General features: G+C 42.7%; 1 protein-coding gene across 1 annotated transcript in view; it reads left to right on the top strand.

Annotated features, from left to right (window-relative positions):
• srpk3 (SRSF protein kinase 3) overlaps positions 1 to 21,876 on the top strand; it is a 55,961-nt gene extending 34,085 nt beyond the window's left edge. The window contains exons 11-17 of the mRNA XM_075475873.1: positions 16,426 to 16,471; positions 16,667 to 16,885; positions 19,289 to 19,386; positions 19,525 to 19,632; positions 20,055 to 20,124; positions 21,039 to 21,131; positions 21,291 to 21,876. Of these exons, the coding sequence (XP_075331988.1) occupies positions 16,426 to 16,471; positions 16,667 to 16,885; positions 19,289 to 19,386; positions 19,525 to 19,632; positions 20,055 to 20,124; positions 21,039 to 21,131; positions 21,291 to 21,475 (819 nt within the window). The 3' untranslated portion in view covers positions 21,476 to 21,876. The remainder of the gene's footprint in view (positions 1 to 16,425; positions 16,472 to 16,666; positions 16,886 to 19,288; positions 19,387 to 19,524; positions 19,633 to 20,054; positions 20,125 to 21,038; positions 21,132 to 21,290) is intronic.
• The last annotated feature ends 98 nt before the right edge of the window (positions 21,877 to 21,974 follow it).

Here is a 21,974-nt window from a genome sequence, read left to right as displayed (position 1 = left end):
GATACTGCACAGATACTGCACAGATACTGCACAGATACTACACAGATACTGCACAGATACTCAACAGATACTGCACAGATACTACACAGATACTACACAGATACTACACAGATACTGCACAGATACTCCACAGATACTCCACAGATACTACACAGATACTACACAGATACTCCACAGATACTGCACAGATACTACACAGATACTACACAGATACTGCACAGATACTCCACAGATACTCCACAGATACTGCACAGATACTACACAGATACTACACAGATACTGCACAGATACTACACAGATACTACACAGATACTACACAGATACTGCACAGATACTCCACAGATACTGCACAGATACAACACAGATACTGCACAGATACTACACAGATACTACACAGATACTGCACAGATACTACAGATACTACAGATACTACACAGATACTGCAGATACTACACAGATACTCCACAGATACTGCACAGATACTACAGATACTACAGATACTACACAGATACTGCAGATACTACACAGATACTCCACAGATACTACACAGATACTGCACAGATACTACACAGATACTGCACAAATACTGCACAGATACTACAGGTACAACAGATACTACAGATACTACACAGATACTGCAGATACTCCACAGATACTCCACAGATACTACACAGATACTCCACAGATACTCCACAGATACTCAACAGATACTGCACAGATACTGCACAGATACTACACAGATACTCCACAGATACTCCACAGATACTACACAGATACTACACAAATACTGCACAGATACTACAGATACTCCACAGATACTCAACAGATACTACACAGATACTGCACAGATACTACACAGGTACTACACAGATACTACAGATACTCCACAGATACTACAGATACTCCACAGATACTGCAGATACTACACAGATACTCCACAGATACTGCACAGATACTGCACAGATACTCCACAGATACTGCACAGATACTCCACAGATACTACAGATACTACACAGATACTACACAGATACTGCACAGATACTGCACAGATACTCAACAGATACTGCACAGATACTGCACAGATACTCCACAGATACTACAGATACTACACAGATACTACACAGATACTGCACAGATACTGCACAGATACTCAACAGATACTGCACAGATACTGCACAGATACTCCACAGATACTGCACAGATACTACACAGATACTCCACAGATACTACACAGATACTGCAGATACTGCACAGATACTCCACAGATACTCCACAGATACTGCACAGATACTACACAGATACTACACAGATACTACACAGATACTCCACAGATACTACAGATACTACACAGATACTACACAGATACTACAGATGCTACACAGATACTGCACAGATACTACACAGATACTACAGATGCTACACAGATACTCCACAGATACTACACAGATACTACACAGATACTACACAGATACTGCACAGATACTACACAGATACTACAGATGCTACACAGATACTCCACAGATACTACACAGATACTACACAGATACTCCACAGATACTACACAGATACTGCACAGATACTACACAGATACTCCACAGATACTACAGATACTACACAGATACTACAGATGCTACACAGATACTGCACAGATACTACACAGATACTGCACAGATACTGCAGATACTACACAGATACTGCACAGATACTACACAGATACTACACAGATACTCCACAGATACTCCACAGATACTGCACAGATACTACACAGATACTACACAGATACTACAGATGCTACACAGATACTGCACAGATACTACACAGATACTACACAGATACTCCACAGATACTACACAGATGCTACACAGATACTCCACAGATACTACACAGATACTACACAGATACTCCACAGATACTACACAGATACTGCACAGATACTACACAGATACTCCACAGATACTACAGATACTACACAGATACTACAGATGCTACACAGATACTGCACAGATACTGCACAGATACTGCACAGATACTCAACAGATACTACACAGATACTACACAGATACTACAGATGCTACACAGATACTACAGATACTGCACAGATACTGCAGATACTACACAGATACTACAGATACTGCACAGATGCTACACAGATACTACACAGATACTGCACAGATACTGCACAAATACTACAGATACTACAGATACTACACAGATACTGCAGATACTACAAAGATACTCCACAGATACTCCACAGATACTACACAGATACTGCACAGATACTCCACAGATACTGCACAGATACTGCACAGATACTCCACAGATACTGCACAGATACTACACAGATACTACACAGATACTGCACAGATACTACACAGATACTGCACAGATACTACATAGATACTACACAGATACTGCACAGATACTGCACAGATACTGCACAGATACTACACAGATACTACACAGATACTACACAGATACTGCACAGATACTCCACAGATACTGCACAGATACTGCACAGATACTGCACAGATACTACACAGATACTGCACAGATACTCCACAGATACTGCACAGATACAGCACAGATACTCCACAGATACTACACAGATACTGCACAGATACTCCACAGATACTCCACAGATACTGCACAGATACTAAAGATACTCCACAGATACTGCACAAATACTGCACAGATACTACAGATACTACACAGATACTCAACAGATACTACACAGATACTGCACAGATACTACACAGATACTCCACAGATACTCCACAGATACTGCACAGATACTACACAGATACTGCACAGATACTACACAGATACTCCACAGATACTGCACAGATGCTGCACAGATACTACACAGATACTACACAGATACTAAAGATACTCCACAGATACTGCACAGATACTGCACAGATACTACACAGATACTGCACAGATACTCCACAGATACTCCACAGATACTGCACAGATACTCCACAGATACTGCACAGATACTGCACAGATACTACACAGATACTGCACAAATACTGCACAGATACTACAGATACTACACAGATACTCAACAGATACTACACAGATACTGCACAGATACTACACAGATACTCCACAGATACTCCACAGATACTGCACAGATACTACACAGATACTGCACAGATACTACACAGATACTCCACAGATACTAAAGATACTCCACAGATACTGCACAGATACTACACAGATACTACACAGATACTAAAGATACTACATAGATACTGCACAGATGCTGCACAGATACTACACAGATACTACACAGATACTAAAGATACTCCACAGATACTGCACAGATACTGCACAGATACTACACAGATACTACACAGATACTACACAGATACTACACAGATACTAAAGATACTACATAGATACTGCACAGATACTACACAGATACTGCACAGATACTCCACAGATACTACACAGATACTGCACAGATACTCAACAGATACTGCACAGATACTACACAGATACTACACAGATACTGCACAGATACTCCACAGATACTGCACAGATACTCAACAGATACTACACAGATACTGCACAGATACTCAACAGATACTCAACAGATACTACACAGATACTACACAGATACTCCACAGATACTGCACAGATACTCCACAGATACTACACAGATACTCCACAGATACTCAACAGATACTACACAGATACTACACAGATACTCCACAGATACTCCACAGATACTACACAGATACTCAACAGATACTACACAGATACTACACAGATACTCCACAGATACTGCACAGATACTCAACAGATACTACACAGATACTGCACAGATACTCCACAGATACTGCACAGATACTCCACAGATACTACACAGATACTCCACAGATACTCCACAGATACTACACAGATACTACACAGCTACTCCACAGATACTCCACAGATACTCCACAGATACTGCACAGATACTGCACAGATACTCCACAGATACTCCACAGATACTCCACAGACTCTCAACAGATACTCCACAGATACTCCACAGATACTGCACAGATACTGCACAGATACTGCACAGATACTCCACAGATACTCCACAGATACTGCACAGATACTGCACAGATACTCCACACATACTCCACAGATACTGCACAGATACTGCACAGATACTACACAGATACTCCACAGATACTGCACAGATACTGCAGATACTGCACAGATACTCAACAGATACTCCACAGATACTACAGATACTACACAGATACTCCACAGATACTATACAGATACTGCAGATACTCCACAGATACTACAGATACTACACAGATACTCCACAGATACTATACAGATACTGCAGATACTGCACAGATACTGCACAGATACTGCACAGATACTACACAGATACTCCACAGATACTGCACAGATACTCAACAGATACTCCACAGATACTGCACAGATACTCAACAGATACTACAGATACTGCACAGATACTGCACAGATACTGCACAGATACTACACAGATACTGCACAGATACTCCACAGATACTCCACAGATACTGCACAGATACTGCACAGATACTACAGATACTGCACAGATACTGCACAGATACTGCACAGATACTACACAGATACTCCACAGATACTGCACAGATACTCCACAGATACTGCACAGATACTCCACAGATACTACACAGATACTACACAGATACTACAGATACTACACAGATACTCCACAGATACTACAGATACTACACAGATACTCCACAGATACTGCACAGATACTGCACAGATACTGCACAGATACTCCACAGATACTACAGATACTACACAGATACTGCACAGATACTGCACAGATACTGCACAGATACTGCACAGATACTACACAGATACTACACAGATACTGCACAGATACTCAACAGATACAACAGATACTGCACAGATACTCAACAGATACTACAGATACTACACAGATACTCCACAGATACTCAACAGATACTGCACAGATACTACACAGATACTACACAGATACTACACAGATACTCCACAGATACTGCACAGATACTACACAGATACTCAACAGATACTACACAGATACTGCACAGATACTACACAGATACTGCACATATACTACACAGATACTCCACAGATACTACACAGATACTACACAGATACTACAGATACTGCACAGATACTGCACAGATACTGCACAGATACTACACAGATACTCCACAGATACTACACAGATACTACACAGATACTGCACAGATACTACACAGATACTCCACAGATACTCCACAGATACTGCACAGATACTACAGATACTGCACAGATACTGCACAGATACTGCACAGATACTACACAGATACTGCACAGATACTGCACAGATACTACAGATACTGCACAGATACTGCACAGATACTGCACAGATACTGCACAGATACTACACAGATACTGCACAGATACTGCACAGATACTGCACAGATACTACACAGATACTACACAGATACTGCACAGATACTACACAGATACTACACAGATACTACACAGATACTCCACAGATACTGCACAGATACTCCACAGATACTGCACAGATACTACAGATACTCCACAGATACTACAGATACTGCACAGATACTGCACAGATACTGCACAGATACTACACAGATACTGCACAGATACTCCACAGATACTGCACAGATACTCCACAGATACTGCACAGATACTCCACAGATACTGCACAGATACTACAGATACTCCACAGATACTACAGATACTGCACAGATACTGCACAGATACTGCACAGATACTCCACAGATACTACAGATACTGCACAGATACTGCACAGATACTCCACAGATACTGCACAGATACTCCACAGATACTGCACAGATACTACAGATACTCCACAGATACTACAGATACTGCACAGATACTGCACAGATACTCCACAGATACTACAGATACTGCACAGATACTGCACAGATACTGCACAGATACTGCACAGATACTACACAGATACTACAGATACTGCACAGATACTACACAGATACTGCACAGATACTACAGATACTGCACAGATACTGCACAGATACTGCACAGATACTACACAGATACTGCACAGATACTGCACAGATACTGCACAGATACTACACAGATACTACACAGATACTGCACAGATACTGCACAGATACTACACAGATACTACACAGATACTCCACAGATACTCCACAGATACTCCACAGATACTCCACAGATACTCCACAGATACTGCACAGATACTGCACAGATACTACAGATACTACACAGATACTCCACAGATACTGCACAGATACTGCACAGATACTCCACAGATACTGCACAGATACTGCACAGATACTCCACACATACTGCACAGATACTACACAGATACTCCACAGATACTACACAGATACTCAACAGATACTACACAGATACTACAGATTTTACAGATACTACACAGATACTACACAGATACTGCACAGATACTCAACAGATACTGCACAGATACTACAGATACTCCACAGATACTGCAGATACTACACAGATACTGCACAGATACTCCACAGATACTAAAGATACTACACAGATACTGCACAGATACTGCACAGATACTCCACAGATACTGCACAGATACTACACAGATACTACACAGATACTACACAGATACTGCACAGATACTGCACAGATACTCCACAGGTACTGCACAGATACTCCACAGATACTGCACAGATACTCCACAGATACTCCACAGATACTCCACAGATACTGCACAGATACTACACAGATACTCAACAGATACTGCACAGATACTACACAGATACTACACAGATACTCCACAGATACTCCACAGATACTGCACAGATACTGCACAGATACTGCACAGATACTACACAGATACTACACAGATACTGCACAGATACTGCACAGATACTACACAGATACTACACAGATACTACACAGATACTGCACAGATACTCCACAGATACTGCACAGATACTACAGATACTCCACAGATACTCCACAGATACTGCACAGATACTCCACAGATACTACAGATACTGCACAGATACTGCACAGATACTGCACAGATACTGCACAGATACTCCACAGATACTGCACAGATACTGCACAGATACTCCACACATACTGCACAGATACTACACAGATACTCCACAGATACTACACAGATACTCAACAGATACTACACAGATACTACAGATTTTACAGATACTACACAGATACTACACAGATACTGCACAGATACTCAACAGATACTGCACAGATACTACAGATACTCCACAGATACTGCAGATACTACACAGATACTGCACAGATACTCCACAGATACTAAAGATACTACACAGATACTGCACAGATACTGCACAGATACTACAGATACTACACAGATACTGCACAGATACTGCACAGATACTACACAGATACTCCACAGATACTGCACAGATACTGCACAGATACTGCACAGATACTGCACAGATACTCCACAGATACTGCACAGATACTCCACAGATACTCCACAGATACTGCACAGATACTGCACAGATACTGCACAGATACTCCACAGATACTGCACAGATACTACACAGATACTACACAGATACTGCACAGATACTGCACAGATACTACACAGATACTCAACAGATACTCCACAGATACTGCACAGATACTGCACAGATACTCCACAGGTACTGCACAGATACTCCACAGATACTGCACAGATACTCCACAGATACTCCACAGATACTCCACAGATACTGCACAGATACTACACAGATACTCAACAGATACTGCACAGATACTACACAGATACTACACAGATACTCCACAGATACTGCACAGATACTCCACAGATACTCCACAGATACTACAGATACTCCACAGATACTGCACAGATACTGCACAGATACTGCACAGATACTGCACAGATACTACACAGATACTGCACAGATACTCCACAGATACTGCACAGATACTCCACAGATACTGCACAGATACTCCACAGATACTGCACAGATACTACAGATACTGCACAGATACTGCACAGATACTGCACAGATACTGCACAGATACTACACAGATACTGTACAGATACTCCACAGATACTGCACAGATACTACACAGATACTGCACAGATACTACACAGATACTACACAGATACTACACAGATACTCAACAGATACTGCACAGATACTCCACAGATACTGCACAGATACTACACAGATACTGCACAGATACTACAGATACTCCACAGATACTCCACAGATACTGCACAGATACTGCACAGATACTACACAGATACTCCACAGATACTGCACAGATACTGCACAGATACTCCACAGATACTGCACAGATACTGCACAGATACTGCACAGATACTCAACAGATACTGCACAGATACTACACAGATACTACACAGATACTCCACAGATGCTCAACAGATACTACACAGATACTACAGATTTTACAGATACTACACAGATACTACACAGATACTGCACAGATACTACACAGATACTACACAGATACTACACAGATACTCAACAGATACTGCACAGATACTCCACAGATACTGCACAGATACTCCACAGATACTGCACAGATACTGCACAGATACTACACAGATACTCCACAGATACTGCACAGATACTGCACAGATACTCCACAGATACTGCACAGATACTGCACAGATACTGCACAGATACTCAACAGATACTGCACAGATACTACACAGATACTACACAGATACTCCACAGATACTACACAGATACTCAACAGATACTACACAGATACTACAGATTTTACAGATACTACACAGATACTACACAGATACTGCACAGATACTCAACAGATACTGCACAGATACTACAGATACTCCACAGATACTGCAGATACTACACAGATACTGCAAAGATACTCCACAGATACTAAAGATACTACACAGATACTGCACAGATACTACACAGATACTGCAGATACTACACAGATACTCCACAGATACTGCACAGATACTCCACAGATACTCCACAGATACTGCACAGATACTACACAGATACTGCACAGATACTACACAGATACTACACAGATACTACACAGATACTCAACAGATACTCCACAGATACTGCACAGATACTGCACAGATACTGCACAGATACTCCACAGATACTGCACAGATACTGCACAGATACTCCACAGATACTGCACAGATACTACACAGATACTACACAGATACTGCACAGATACTACACAGATACTACACAGATACTACACAGATACTCCACAGATACTACACACATACTGCAGATACTACACAGATACTACACAGATACTCCACAGATACTACACACATACTGCAGATACTACACAGATACTCCACAGATACTACACACATACTGCAGATACTACACAGATACTCCACAGATACTCCACAGATACTACACAGATACTCCACAGATACTCCACAGATACTCCACAGATACTACACAGATACTGCAGATACTACACAGATACTCCACAGATACTCCACAGATACTGCAGATACTCCACAGATACTCCACAGATACTACACAGATACTCCACAGATACTGCACAGATACTGCACAGATACTCCACAGATACTACACAGATACTGCAGATACTCAACAGATACTACACACATACTGCAGATACTCAACAGATACTACACACATACTGCACAGATACTACACAGATACTGCAGATACTCAACAGATACTACACACATACTACAGATACTCAACAGATACTACACACATACTACAGATACTCCACAGATACTACACAGATACAACACAGATACTCCACAGATACTGCACAGATACTGCACAGATACTGCACAGATACTCCACAGATACTGCACAGATACTGCACAGATACTGCACAGATACTGCACAGATACTGCACAGATACTCCACAGATACTGCACAGATACTGCACAGATACTGCACAGATACTGCACAGATACTACAGATACTACAGATACTCCACAGATACTCCACAGATACTACAGATACTCCACAGATACACCACAGATACTACAGATACTCCACAGATACTCCACAGATACTGCACAGATACTGCACAGATACTCCACAGATACTGCACAGATACTCCACAGATACTGCACAGATACTACACAGATACTGCACAGATACTACACAGATACTCCACAGATACTGCACAGATACTCCACAGATACTGCACAGATACTCCACAGATACTGCACAGATACTCCACAGATACTGCACAGATACTGCACAGATACTACACAGATACTGCACAGATACTGCACAGATACTGCACAGATACTACACAGATACTCCACAGATACTGCACAGATACTGCAGATACTGCACAGATACTGCACATATACTCAACAGATACTACACAGATACTCCACAGATACTATACAGATACTGCAGATACTGCACAGATACTGCACAGATACTACACAGATACTGCACAGATACTACACAGATACTCCACAGATACTGCACAGATACTCAACAGATACTCCACAGATACTGCACAGATACTCAACAGATACTACAGATACTGCACAGATACTGCACAGATACTGCACAGATACTACACAGATACTACACAGATACTGCACAGATACTCCACAGATACTGCAGATACTGCACAGATACTCCACAGATACTGCACAGATACTGCACAGATACTCCACAGATACTGCACAGATACTGCACAGATACTACACAGATACTCCACAGATACTGCACAGATACTGCACAGATACTACAGATACTGCACAGATACTGCACAGATACTGCACAGATACTACACAGATACTCCACAGATACTGCACAGATACTCCACAGATACTACACAGATACTACACAGATACTACAGATACTACACAGATACTCCACAGATACTACAGATACTACACAGATACTCCACAGATACTGCACAGATACTCCACAGATACTACAGATACTACACAGATACTGCACAGATACTGCACAGATACTGCACAGATACTGCACAGATACTACACAGATACTACACAGATACTACAGATACTACACAGATACTGCACAGATACTGCACAGATACTGCACAGATACTGCACAGATACTCAACAGATACAACAGATACTGCACAGATACTGCACAGATACTGCACAGATACTACACAGATACTACACAGATACTACAGATACTACACAGATACTCCACAGATACTCCACAGATACTGCACAGATACTACACAGATACTACACAGATACTACACAGATACTCCACAGATACTGCACAGATACTACACAGATACTCAACAGATACTACACAGATACTGCACAGATACTCAACAGATACTACAGATACTGCACAGATACTACACAGATACTCCACAGATACTACACAGATACTGCACAGATACTACACAGATACTCCACAGATACTCCACAGATACTGCACAGATACTACAGATACTGCACAGATACTGCACAGATACTGCACAGATACTACACAGATACTGCACAGATACTACAGATACTGCACAGATACTGCACAGATACTGCACAGATACTACACAGATACTGCACAGATACTGCACAGATACTGCACAGATACTCCACAGATACTGCACAGATACTACAGATACTGCACAGATACTCCACAGATACTGCACAGATACTCCACAGATACTCCACAGATACTGCACAGATACTACAGATACTCCACAGATACTCCACAGATACTGCACAGATACTGCACAGATACTGCACAGGTACTACAGATACTACACAGATACTCCACAGATACTGCACAGATACTGCACAGATACTACAGATACTACACAGATACTCCACAGATACTGCACAGATACTGCACAGATACTCCACAGATACTGCACAGATACTCCACACATACTGCACAGATACTACACAGATACTACACAGATACTCCACAGATACTACACAGATACTCAACAGATACTACACAGATACTACAGATTTTACAGATACTACACAGATACTACACAGATACTACACAGATACTGCACAGATACTACACAGATACTACAGATTTTACAGATACTACACAGATACTCCACAGATACTGCACAGATACTACAGATACTCCACAGATACTGCAGATACTACACAGATACTGCACAGATACTCCACAGATACTAAAGATACTACACAGATACTGCACAGATACTGCACAGATACTACAGATACTACACAGATACTGCACAGATACTGCACAGATACTACACAGATACTCCACAGATACTGCACAGATACTCCACAGATACTGCACAGATACTACACAGATACTCCACAGATACTCCACAGATACTCCACAGATACTGCACAGATACTGCACAGATACTACACAGATACTCCACAGATACTGCACAGATACTACACAGATACTACACAGATACTGCACAGATACTGCACAGATACTACACAGATACTCAACAGATACTCCACAGATACTGCACAGATACTGCACAGATACTCCACAGATACTGCACAGATACTCCACAGATACTGCACAGATACTCCACAGATACTCCACAGATACTGCACAGATACTACACAGATACTACACAGATACTCCACAGATACTGCACAGATACTCCACAGATACTACAGATACTACACAGATACTCCACAGATACTGCACAGATACTGCACAGATACTGCACAGATACTGCACAGATACTGCACAGATACTGCACAGATACTCCACAGATACTGCACAGATACTCCACAGATACTGCACAGATACTACACAGATACTACACAGATACTGCACAGATACTACACAGATACTCCACAGATACTCCACAGATACTGCACAGATACTACAGATACTGCACAGATACTGCACAGATACTGCACAGATACTGCACAGATACTACACAGATACTGCACAGATACTCCACAGATACTGCACAGATACTACACAGATACTGCACAGATACTACACAGATACTACACAGATACTACACAGATACTCAACAGATACTGCACAGATACTCCACAGATACTGCACAGATACTACACAGATACTGCACAGATACTACAGATACTCCACAGATACTCCACAGATACTGCACAGATACTGCACAGATACTACACAGATACTCCACAGATACTGCACAGATACTGCACAGATACTCCACAGATACTGCACAGATACTGCACAGATACTCAACAGATACTGCACAGATACTACACAGATACTACACAGATACTCCACAGATACTCAACAGATACTACACAGATACTACAGATTTTACAGATACTACACAGATACTACACAGATACTGCACAGATACTACACAGATACTACACAGATACTACACAGATACTCAACAGATACTGCACAGATACTCCACAGATACTGCACAGATACTCCACAGATACTGCACAGATACTGCACAGATACTACACAGATACTCCACAGATACTGCACAGATACTGCACAGATACTCCACAGATACTCCACAGATACTACACAGATACTACAGATACTACAGATACTACACAGATACTCCACAGATACTGCACAGATACTGCACAGATACTACACAGATACTGCACAGATACTGCACAGATACTGCACAGATACTACACAGATACTGCACAGATACTGCACAGATACTACACAGATACTCCACAGATACTACACAGATACTCCACAGATACTCCACAGATACTGCACAGATACTGCACAGATACTACACAGATACTCCACAGATACTGCACAGATACTGCACAGATACTCCACAGATACTGCACAGATACTGCACAGATACTGCACAGATACTGCACAGATACTCCACAGATACTGCACAGATACTGCACAGATACTCCACAGATACTGCACAGATACTGCACAGATACTGCACAGATACTACAGATACTGCACAGATACTGCACAGATACTCCACAGATACTGCACAGATACTGCACAGATACTCCACAGATACTGCACAGATACTGCACAGATACTCCACAGATACTGCACAGATACTGCACAGATACTGCACAGATACTGCACAGATACTCCACAGATACTGCACAGATACTGCACAGATACTGCACAGATACTCCACAGATACTGCAGATACTGCACAGATGCTACACAGATACTCCACAGATGCTGCACAGATACTGCACAGATACTGCACAGATACTCCACAGATACTGCACAGATACTGCACAGATACTACACAGATACTGCACAGATACTGCACAGATACTACACAGATACTACACAGATACTGCACAGATACTACAGATACTACACAGATACTACACAGATACTACACAGATACTGCAGATACTCCACAGATACTACACAGATACTCCACAGATACTACAGGTACTACACAGATACTGCACAGATACTGCACAGGTACTACACAGATGCTGCACAGATACTGCACAGATACTGCACAGATACTACACAGATACTACACAGATACTACACAGATACTACACAGATACTACACAATTACTACACAGATACCACAGATACTACACAGATACCACAGATACTCCACAGATACTGCACAGATACTACACAGATACCACAGATACTACACAGATACCACAATTACTACAGACACTACATATACTACAGATACTCCACAGATACTCCACAGATACTCCACAGATACTGCACAGATACTACACAGATACTACACAGATACTACACAGATACTACACAGATACTACACAATTACTACACAGATACCACAGATACTACACAGATACCACAGATACTCCACAGATACTGCACAGATACTACACAGATACCACAGATACTACACAGATACCACAGATACTACACAGATACCACAATTACTACAGACACTACATATACTACAGATACTACACAGATACCACAGATACTCCACAGATACTGCACAGATACTGCACAGATACTCCACAGATACTCCACAGATACTACACAGATAGTACAGATACTACACAGATACTGCACAGATACTCCACAGATACTACACAGATACTCCACAGATACTACAAAGATTCTACACAGATAGTACAGATACTACACAGGTACTACAGATACTCCACAGATACTGCACAGATACTACACAGATACTACAGATACTGCACAGATACTACACAGATACTACAGATACTACACAGATACTACAGATACTACACAGATACTACACAGATACTCCACAGATACTACACAGATACTGCACAGATACTCCACAGATACTCCACAGATACTGCACAGATACTACAGATACTGCACAGATACTACACAGATACTGCAGATACTACACAGATACTGCAGATACTACACAGATACTGCAGATACTACACAGATACAGCAGATACTACACAGATACAGCAGATACTACACAGATACAGCAGATACTACACAGATACAGCAGATACTACACAGACACTACAGATACTACACAGATACTGCAGATACTGCACAGATACTACATAGATACTACAGATACTGCACAGATACTACAGATACTACACAGATACTACACAGATACTGCAGATACTGCACAGATACTACAGATACTACACAGATACTGCAGATACTACACAGATACTACATAGATACTACAGATACTGCACAGATACTACACAGGTACTGCAGATACTACACAGATACTACACAGATACTACATAGATACTACACAGGTACTGCAGATACTACACAGATACTGCACAGATACTGCACAGGTACTACAGATACTGCACAGATACTGCACAGATACTACAGATACTACAGATACTACACAGATACTACATAGATACTACACAGGTACTGCAGATACTACACAGATACTACATAGATACTCCACAGATACTGCAGATACTTCAGATACTCCACAGATACTACAGATACTCCACAGATACTGCACAGATACTACATAGATACTGCACAGATACTCCACAGATACTGCACAGATACTGCACAGATACTCCACAGATACTACACAGATACTGCACAGATACTACACAGATACTGCACAGATACTACACAGATACTCCACAGATACTCCACAGATACTGCACAGATACTACACAGATACTGCACAGATACTACACAGATACTGCACAGATACTCCACAGATACTACACAGATACTACACAGATACTGCACAGATACTCCACAGATACTGCACAGATACTCCACAGATACTCCACAGATACTGCACAGATACTACACAGATACTCCACAGATACTGCACAGATACTCCACAGATACTGCACAGATACTCCACAGATACTCCACAGATACTACACAGATACTACACAGATACTGCACAGATACTCCACAGATACTATACAGATACTTACTCTCAGATGTTTCTGTTTCTCAGAGGATGGAGGGAGACGGGGGTCCGCCTCCATCTGATGACACAGACGGTGAGTTCTCACCTTTCTTTAACAGGGTTAGGGTATTTCTGTAGTTAACTTATAAATGTTTCCGTTTACAGGAACCTGACACATAAAAAAAGTTGTTTATTTAACAAAGGTTCCTCTTGTATCTGGAAGGATCGTTAGTTTAACAGAGAGTTTTGACTGTTGGTATTAAAGACCCGAATGTTTCTCTGTCCTCAGGCTCTGCTGTTGTCAATGGCAACACTTCCTGCTGCACAGCCAATAACAAAGCCAGCCCAGAGTCCAGCTGCTCATGGTTGGAGGACAGGTGTAATGGCCACGCCCCCGTCCGTTCCTCCAGCCCCGCCTCTGGCCTGTCGGGGTTCTCCAGCTCTGTGATGTCAGCGACATCGGAGTCCACGCTCTCCACTCAGTCCGGATACTCGAGTGGACGAGACGGTCAGAACGCTCGCCGTCTTTAAGCTTCATTAATGTAATCTAAGGTGTAATATTCGTGTTTTCTGAGCTCTTACTGAGATGTTTGAGTCTTTGGTTAGAACTGCTGCTGCTTTAAGCTTCATTAATGTAATCTAAGGTGTAATATTCGTGTTTTCTGAGCTCTTATTGAGATGTTTGAGTCTTTGGTTAGAACAGCTACTGGTTTAAGCTTCATTAATGTAATCTAAGGTGTAATATTCGTGTTTTCTGAGCTCTTACTGAGATGTTTGAGTCTTTGGTTAGAACTGCTGCTGCTTTAAGCTTCATTAATGTAATCTGAGGTGTAATATTCGTGTTTTCTGAGCTCTTATTGAGTTGTTTGAGTCTTTGGTTAGAACAGCTACTGGTTTAAGCTTCATTAATGTAATCTAAGGTGTAATATTCGTGTTTTCTGAGCTCTTATTGAGTTGTTTGAGTCTTTGGTTAGAACAGCTGCTGGTTTAAGCTTCATTAATGTAATCTAAGGTGTAATATTCGTGTTTTCTGAGCTCTTATTGAGATGTTTGAGTCTTTGGTTAGAACAGCTGCTGGTTTAAGCTTCATTAATGTAATCTAAGGTGTAATATTCGTGTTTTCTGAGCTCTTATTGAGATGTTTGAGTCTTTGGTTAGAACAGCTACTGGTTTAAGCTTCATTAATGTAATCTAAGGTGTAATATTCGTGTTTTCTGAGCTCTTATTGAGATGTTTGAGTCTTTGGTTAGAACAGCTACTGGTTTAAGCTTCATTAATGTAATCTAAGGTGTAATATTCGTGTTTTCTGAGCTCTTATTGAGTTGTTTGAGTCTTTGGTTAGAACAGCTGCTGCTTTAAGCTTCATTAATGTAATCTAAGGTGTAATATTTGTGTTTTCTGAGCTCTTATTGAGATGTTTGAGTCTTTGGTTAGAACAGCTGCTGCTTTAAGCTTCATTAATGTAATCTAAGGCTACGGCTACACGGAAACGAAACGAGGTTTTTTTTTAAAACGGGTACGAAAATTCTTGCAACCACACGGCAACGCTGCTGTAAAGACTCAGGTCCAGACGAAAACGGATGAAAACGATGAAACGATGCAGTACACACGCCACTGTGTCACGCCACGCTGTGAGACAATAGAGAAGTCTCACAGCGTCAACGTTTGACTGACGCAAAAACGTTTTCGCTGTAATAATGAAAACGAAACGACCTCGTTTTCAAACTTTCCCACTCTGGAACCCGTTCTCAAAAACTATCGTTTTGGGGTAGTGGGAACGCCGGCTCCGTGTGGCCGCGACAGCGAAACGATAAGAAAAAGTATCGTTTACAGTGAAAAACGTTTTCGTGTAGCCGCAGCCTTAGGTGTAATATTCGTGTTTTCTGAGCTCTTATTGAGATGTTTGAGTCTTTGGTTAGAACAGCTACTGGTATAAGCTTCATTAATGTAATCTAAGGTGTAATATTCGTGTTTTCTGAGCTCTTATTGAGATGTTTGAGTCTTTGGTTAGAACTGCTGCTGCTTTAAGCTTCATTAATGTAATCTTAGGTGTAATATTCGTGTTTTCTGAGCTCTTATTGAGATGTTTGAGTCTTTGGTTAGAACAGCTACTGGTTTAAGCTTCATTAATGTAATCTAAGGTGTAATATTCGTGTTTTCTGAGCTCTTATTGAGATGTTTGAGTCTTTGGTTAGAACAGCTGCTGGTTTAAGCTTCATTAATGTAATCTAAGGTGTAATATTCGTGTTTTCTGAGCTCTTATTGAGTTGTTTGAGTCTTTGGTTAGAACAGCTACTGGTTTAAGCTTCATTAATGTAATCTAAGGTGTAATATTCGTGTTTTCTGAGCTCTTACTGAGATGTTTGAGTCTTTGGTTAGAACAGCTACTGGTATAAGCTTCATTAATGTAATCTAAGGTGTAATATTCGTGTTTTCTGAGCTCTTACTGAGATGTTTGAGTCTTTGGTTAGAACAGCTACTGGTATAAGCTTCATTAATGTAATCTAAGGTGTAATATTCGTGTTTTCTGAGCTCTTACTGAGATGTTTGAGTCTTTGGTTAGAACAGCTACTGGTATAAGCTTCATTCTTCATTCTGTTCTGTTGGGTTCTGTTCTGTTGGTTTCTGTTGGGTTCTGTTGGGTTCTGTTCTGTTCTGTTCTGTTGGGTTCTGTTTGGTTCTGTTGGGTTCTGTTTGGTTCTGTTGGGTTCTGTTCTGTTCTGTTGGGTTCTGTTGGGTTCTGTTTGGTTCTGTTTGGTTCTGTTGGGTTCTGTTCTGTTCTGTTGGGTTCTGTTCTGTTCGGTTCAGTTCTGTTCTGTTGGGTTCTGTTTGGTTCTGTTGGGTTCTGTTCTGTTCTGTTGGGTTCTGTTGGCCCCAGTCACATTAAAAGTTTTGCTCGTTGTGTCCGCAGTCTTCAGCGCTTCAGACTTTGTCCTCAGTCCTCTGGACCCCCAGAACGCCGACCGTCTCCAAGTCAAGATCGCCGACCTGGGAAACGCCTGCTGGGTGGTGAGACTTCTTCTTCTTCTTCTCTTCCTCTTTGCTCTTCTTCTTCTTCTTCTTCTCCTCCTCCTCCTCTTTGCTCTTCTTCTTCTTTGCTCTTCTTCCTTTCAGACCAATCAGATCTTCTGTCCTCCTGTCTCACAGCACAAACACTTCACCGAGGACATTCAGACCCGGCAGTACCGAGCTGTGGAGGTTCTGATCGGAGCCGAGTACGGCCCACCCGCTGACATCTGGAGCACCGCCTGCATGGTGACCAAGTTTTATTCACTTTTATTTATAAAGCGCCAAATCACAAGAAGATTATTTTAATCTCCAGCTGCTGAATGAGCTCATTGTGACGGTCTGTTTGGTTCTTTAAGTTCAGGTTTCTGTTTAACTTTAGGATTTAAGTTGGGCTCCATGTTTAAGAACCAGAACCAGGGTCAGGGGTTACTAGGGTCAGGGGTTACTAGGGTTAGGGGTTACTAGGGTTAGGGGTTACTAGGGTTAGGGGGTTACTAGGGTTAGGGGTTACTAGGGTTAGGGGTTACTAGGGTTAGGGGTTACTAGGGTTAGGGGTTACTAGGGTTAGGGGGTTACTAGGGTCAGGGGTTACTAGGGTTAGGGGTTACTCAGTATTTCTGTCCCAACACAGAAGAATATCTGTGACCTGGCTGCTGCTGTTGTTTCAGGCCTTTGAGCTGGCGACAGGAGATTACCTGTTTGAGCCTCATTCAGGAGAAGACTACACCAGAGATGAAGGTACCTCCGTCAGCTTATCGTTCCTCAGGTGCACCTGTGGTGTAAACGCTCTGTTCAGAACCCAACCGGTTCCTCAGGTGTAAACGTTCTGTTCAGAACCCAACCGGTTCCTCAGGTGCACCTGTGGTGTAAACGCTCTGTTCAGAACCCAACCGGTTCCTCAGGTGCACCTGTGGTGTAAACACTCTGTTCAGAACCCAACCGGTTCCTCAGGTGCACCTGTGGTGTAAACGCTCTGTTCAGAACCCAACCGGTTCCTCAGGTGTAAACGCTCTGTTCAGAACCCAACCGGTTCCTCAGGTGTAAACGTTCTGTTCAGAACCCAACCGGTTCCTCAGGTGCACCTGTGGTGTAAACGCTCTGTTCAGAACCCAACCGGTTCCTCAGGTGTAAACGTTCTGTTCAGAACCCAACCGGTTCCTCAGGTGCACCTGTGGTGTAAACGCTCTGTTCAGAACCCAACCGGTTCCTCAGGTGTAAACGTTCTGTTCAGAACCCAACCGGTTCCTCAGGTGCACCTGTAGTGTAAACGTTCTGTTCAGAACCCAACCGGTTCCTCAGGTGTAAACGTTCTGTTCAGAACCCAACCGGTTCCTCAGGTGCACCTGTGGTGTAAACGCTCTGTTCAGAACCCAACCGGTTCCTCAGGTGCACCTGTGGTGTAAACGCTCTGTTCAGAACCCAACCGGTTCCTCAGGTGCACCTGTGGTGTAAACGCTCTGTTCAGAACCCAACCGGTTCCTCAGGTGCACCTGTGGTGTAAACGCTCTGTTCAGAACCCAACCGGTTCCTCAGGTGTAAACGCTCTGTTCAGAACCCAACCGGTTCCTCAGGTGTAAACGTTCTGTTCAGAACCCAACCGGTTCCTCAGGTGTAAACCTTCAGAACTGTGACTCCGCCTCTCGTCCCTTCAGATCACATCGCGCACATCATTGAGCTGCTGGGGCCGATCCCTCCGCCCTTCGCCTTGTCTGGCAGGTACTCCAGAGAGTACTTCGACAGGAGAGGTGAGACTGTTATTACCCACAATCCTCAGCCGTGAAGCTCGTTCAGACACGTCAGCTGCTGTCAGAACCTGGAGCTCTGTGATTGGCCGTGTGATGCTGAAATGCACCCTGGGAGTCGGGATGTGTTTGTGACGTCTCCTCCCTGTGCACCTGTTCCAGGCGAGCTGCGACACATCTCCAGCCTGAAGCCGTGGGGTCTGTTTGAGGTTCTGCTGGAGAAGTACGAGTGGCCGCTGGACCAGGCGGCGCAGTTCAGCGACTTCCTGCTGACCATGTTGGATCTGCAGCCCGAGCGCCGAGCGACGGCCGCGCAGTGCCTGCAGCACGCCTGGCTGCAGCCGTAAGGCTCAGGAAGTCAAACCGTAGTGGATCCAGCGGACGCTTTGGGTCCAGCCTCGGTTCTCCGGGGTCTGAGGGTCCCCGCTGACCTTTGACCCGCAGCTCGTCTTTGTTAGGTTTCTGTTTTTCTGCCTTTCTGATGTGAGATTTGTTGAGTTTTTATCCGTCTGTCACTTCCTGCTGCACCTGTTATCGATTATTGATCCCTGATTATTGATCGGAGCCTCTTGAACCCCCCCCATGACGAGCAGAGAGCCTCTCACTGGCCCCTCCCTCTCTTGAAATAGTGCCTTGGAACGAACTCGCCGCTGCCGTGTCACGGTGACATCACCAGTGATGTGACGAGGCTTTTTTTCTACATGTCTGTGTGGAATGTTTCCTGTAAAAATAAAGATGAATGAATCTGTCCTGGTGTCTGACTTCACCTCCTGTAGGCAGCGTGCTGCTCGTGTCCTCGGCTGTAAAACACCAGCTGCCATCTTTATTCAAAGCCAAACTCCACAC

The sequence above is a fragment of the Odontesthes bonariensis genome, chromosome 10 (genome assembly GCF_027942865.1).
Source record: "Odontesthes bonariensis isolate fOdoBon6 chromosome 10, fOdoBon6.hap1, whole genome shotgun sequence".
NCBI lineage: Eukaryota > Metazoa > Chordata > Actinopteri > Atheriniformes > Atherinopsidae > Odontesthes > Odontesthes bonariensis.
The sequence above is the reverse complement of the archived record's forward strand: the minus strand, read 5'-3'. Positions and strand labels throughout refer to the sequence as shown.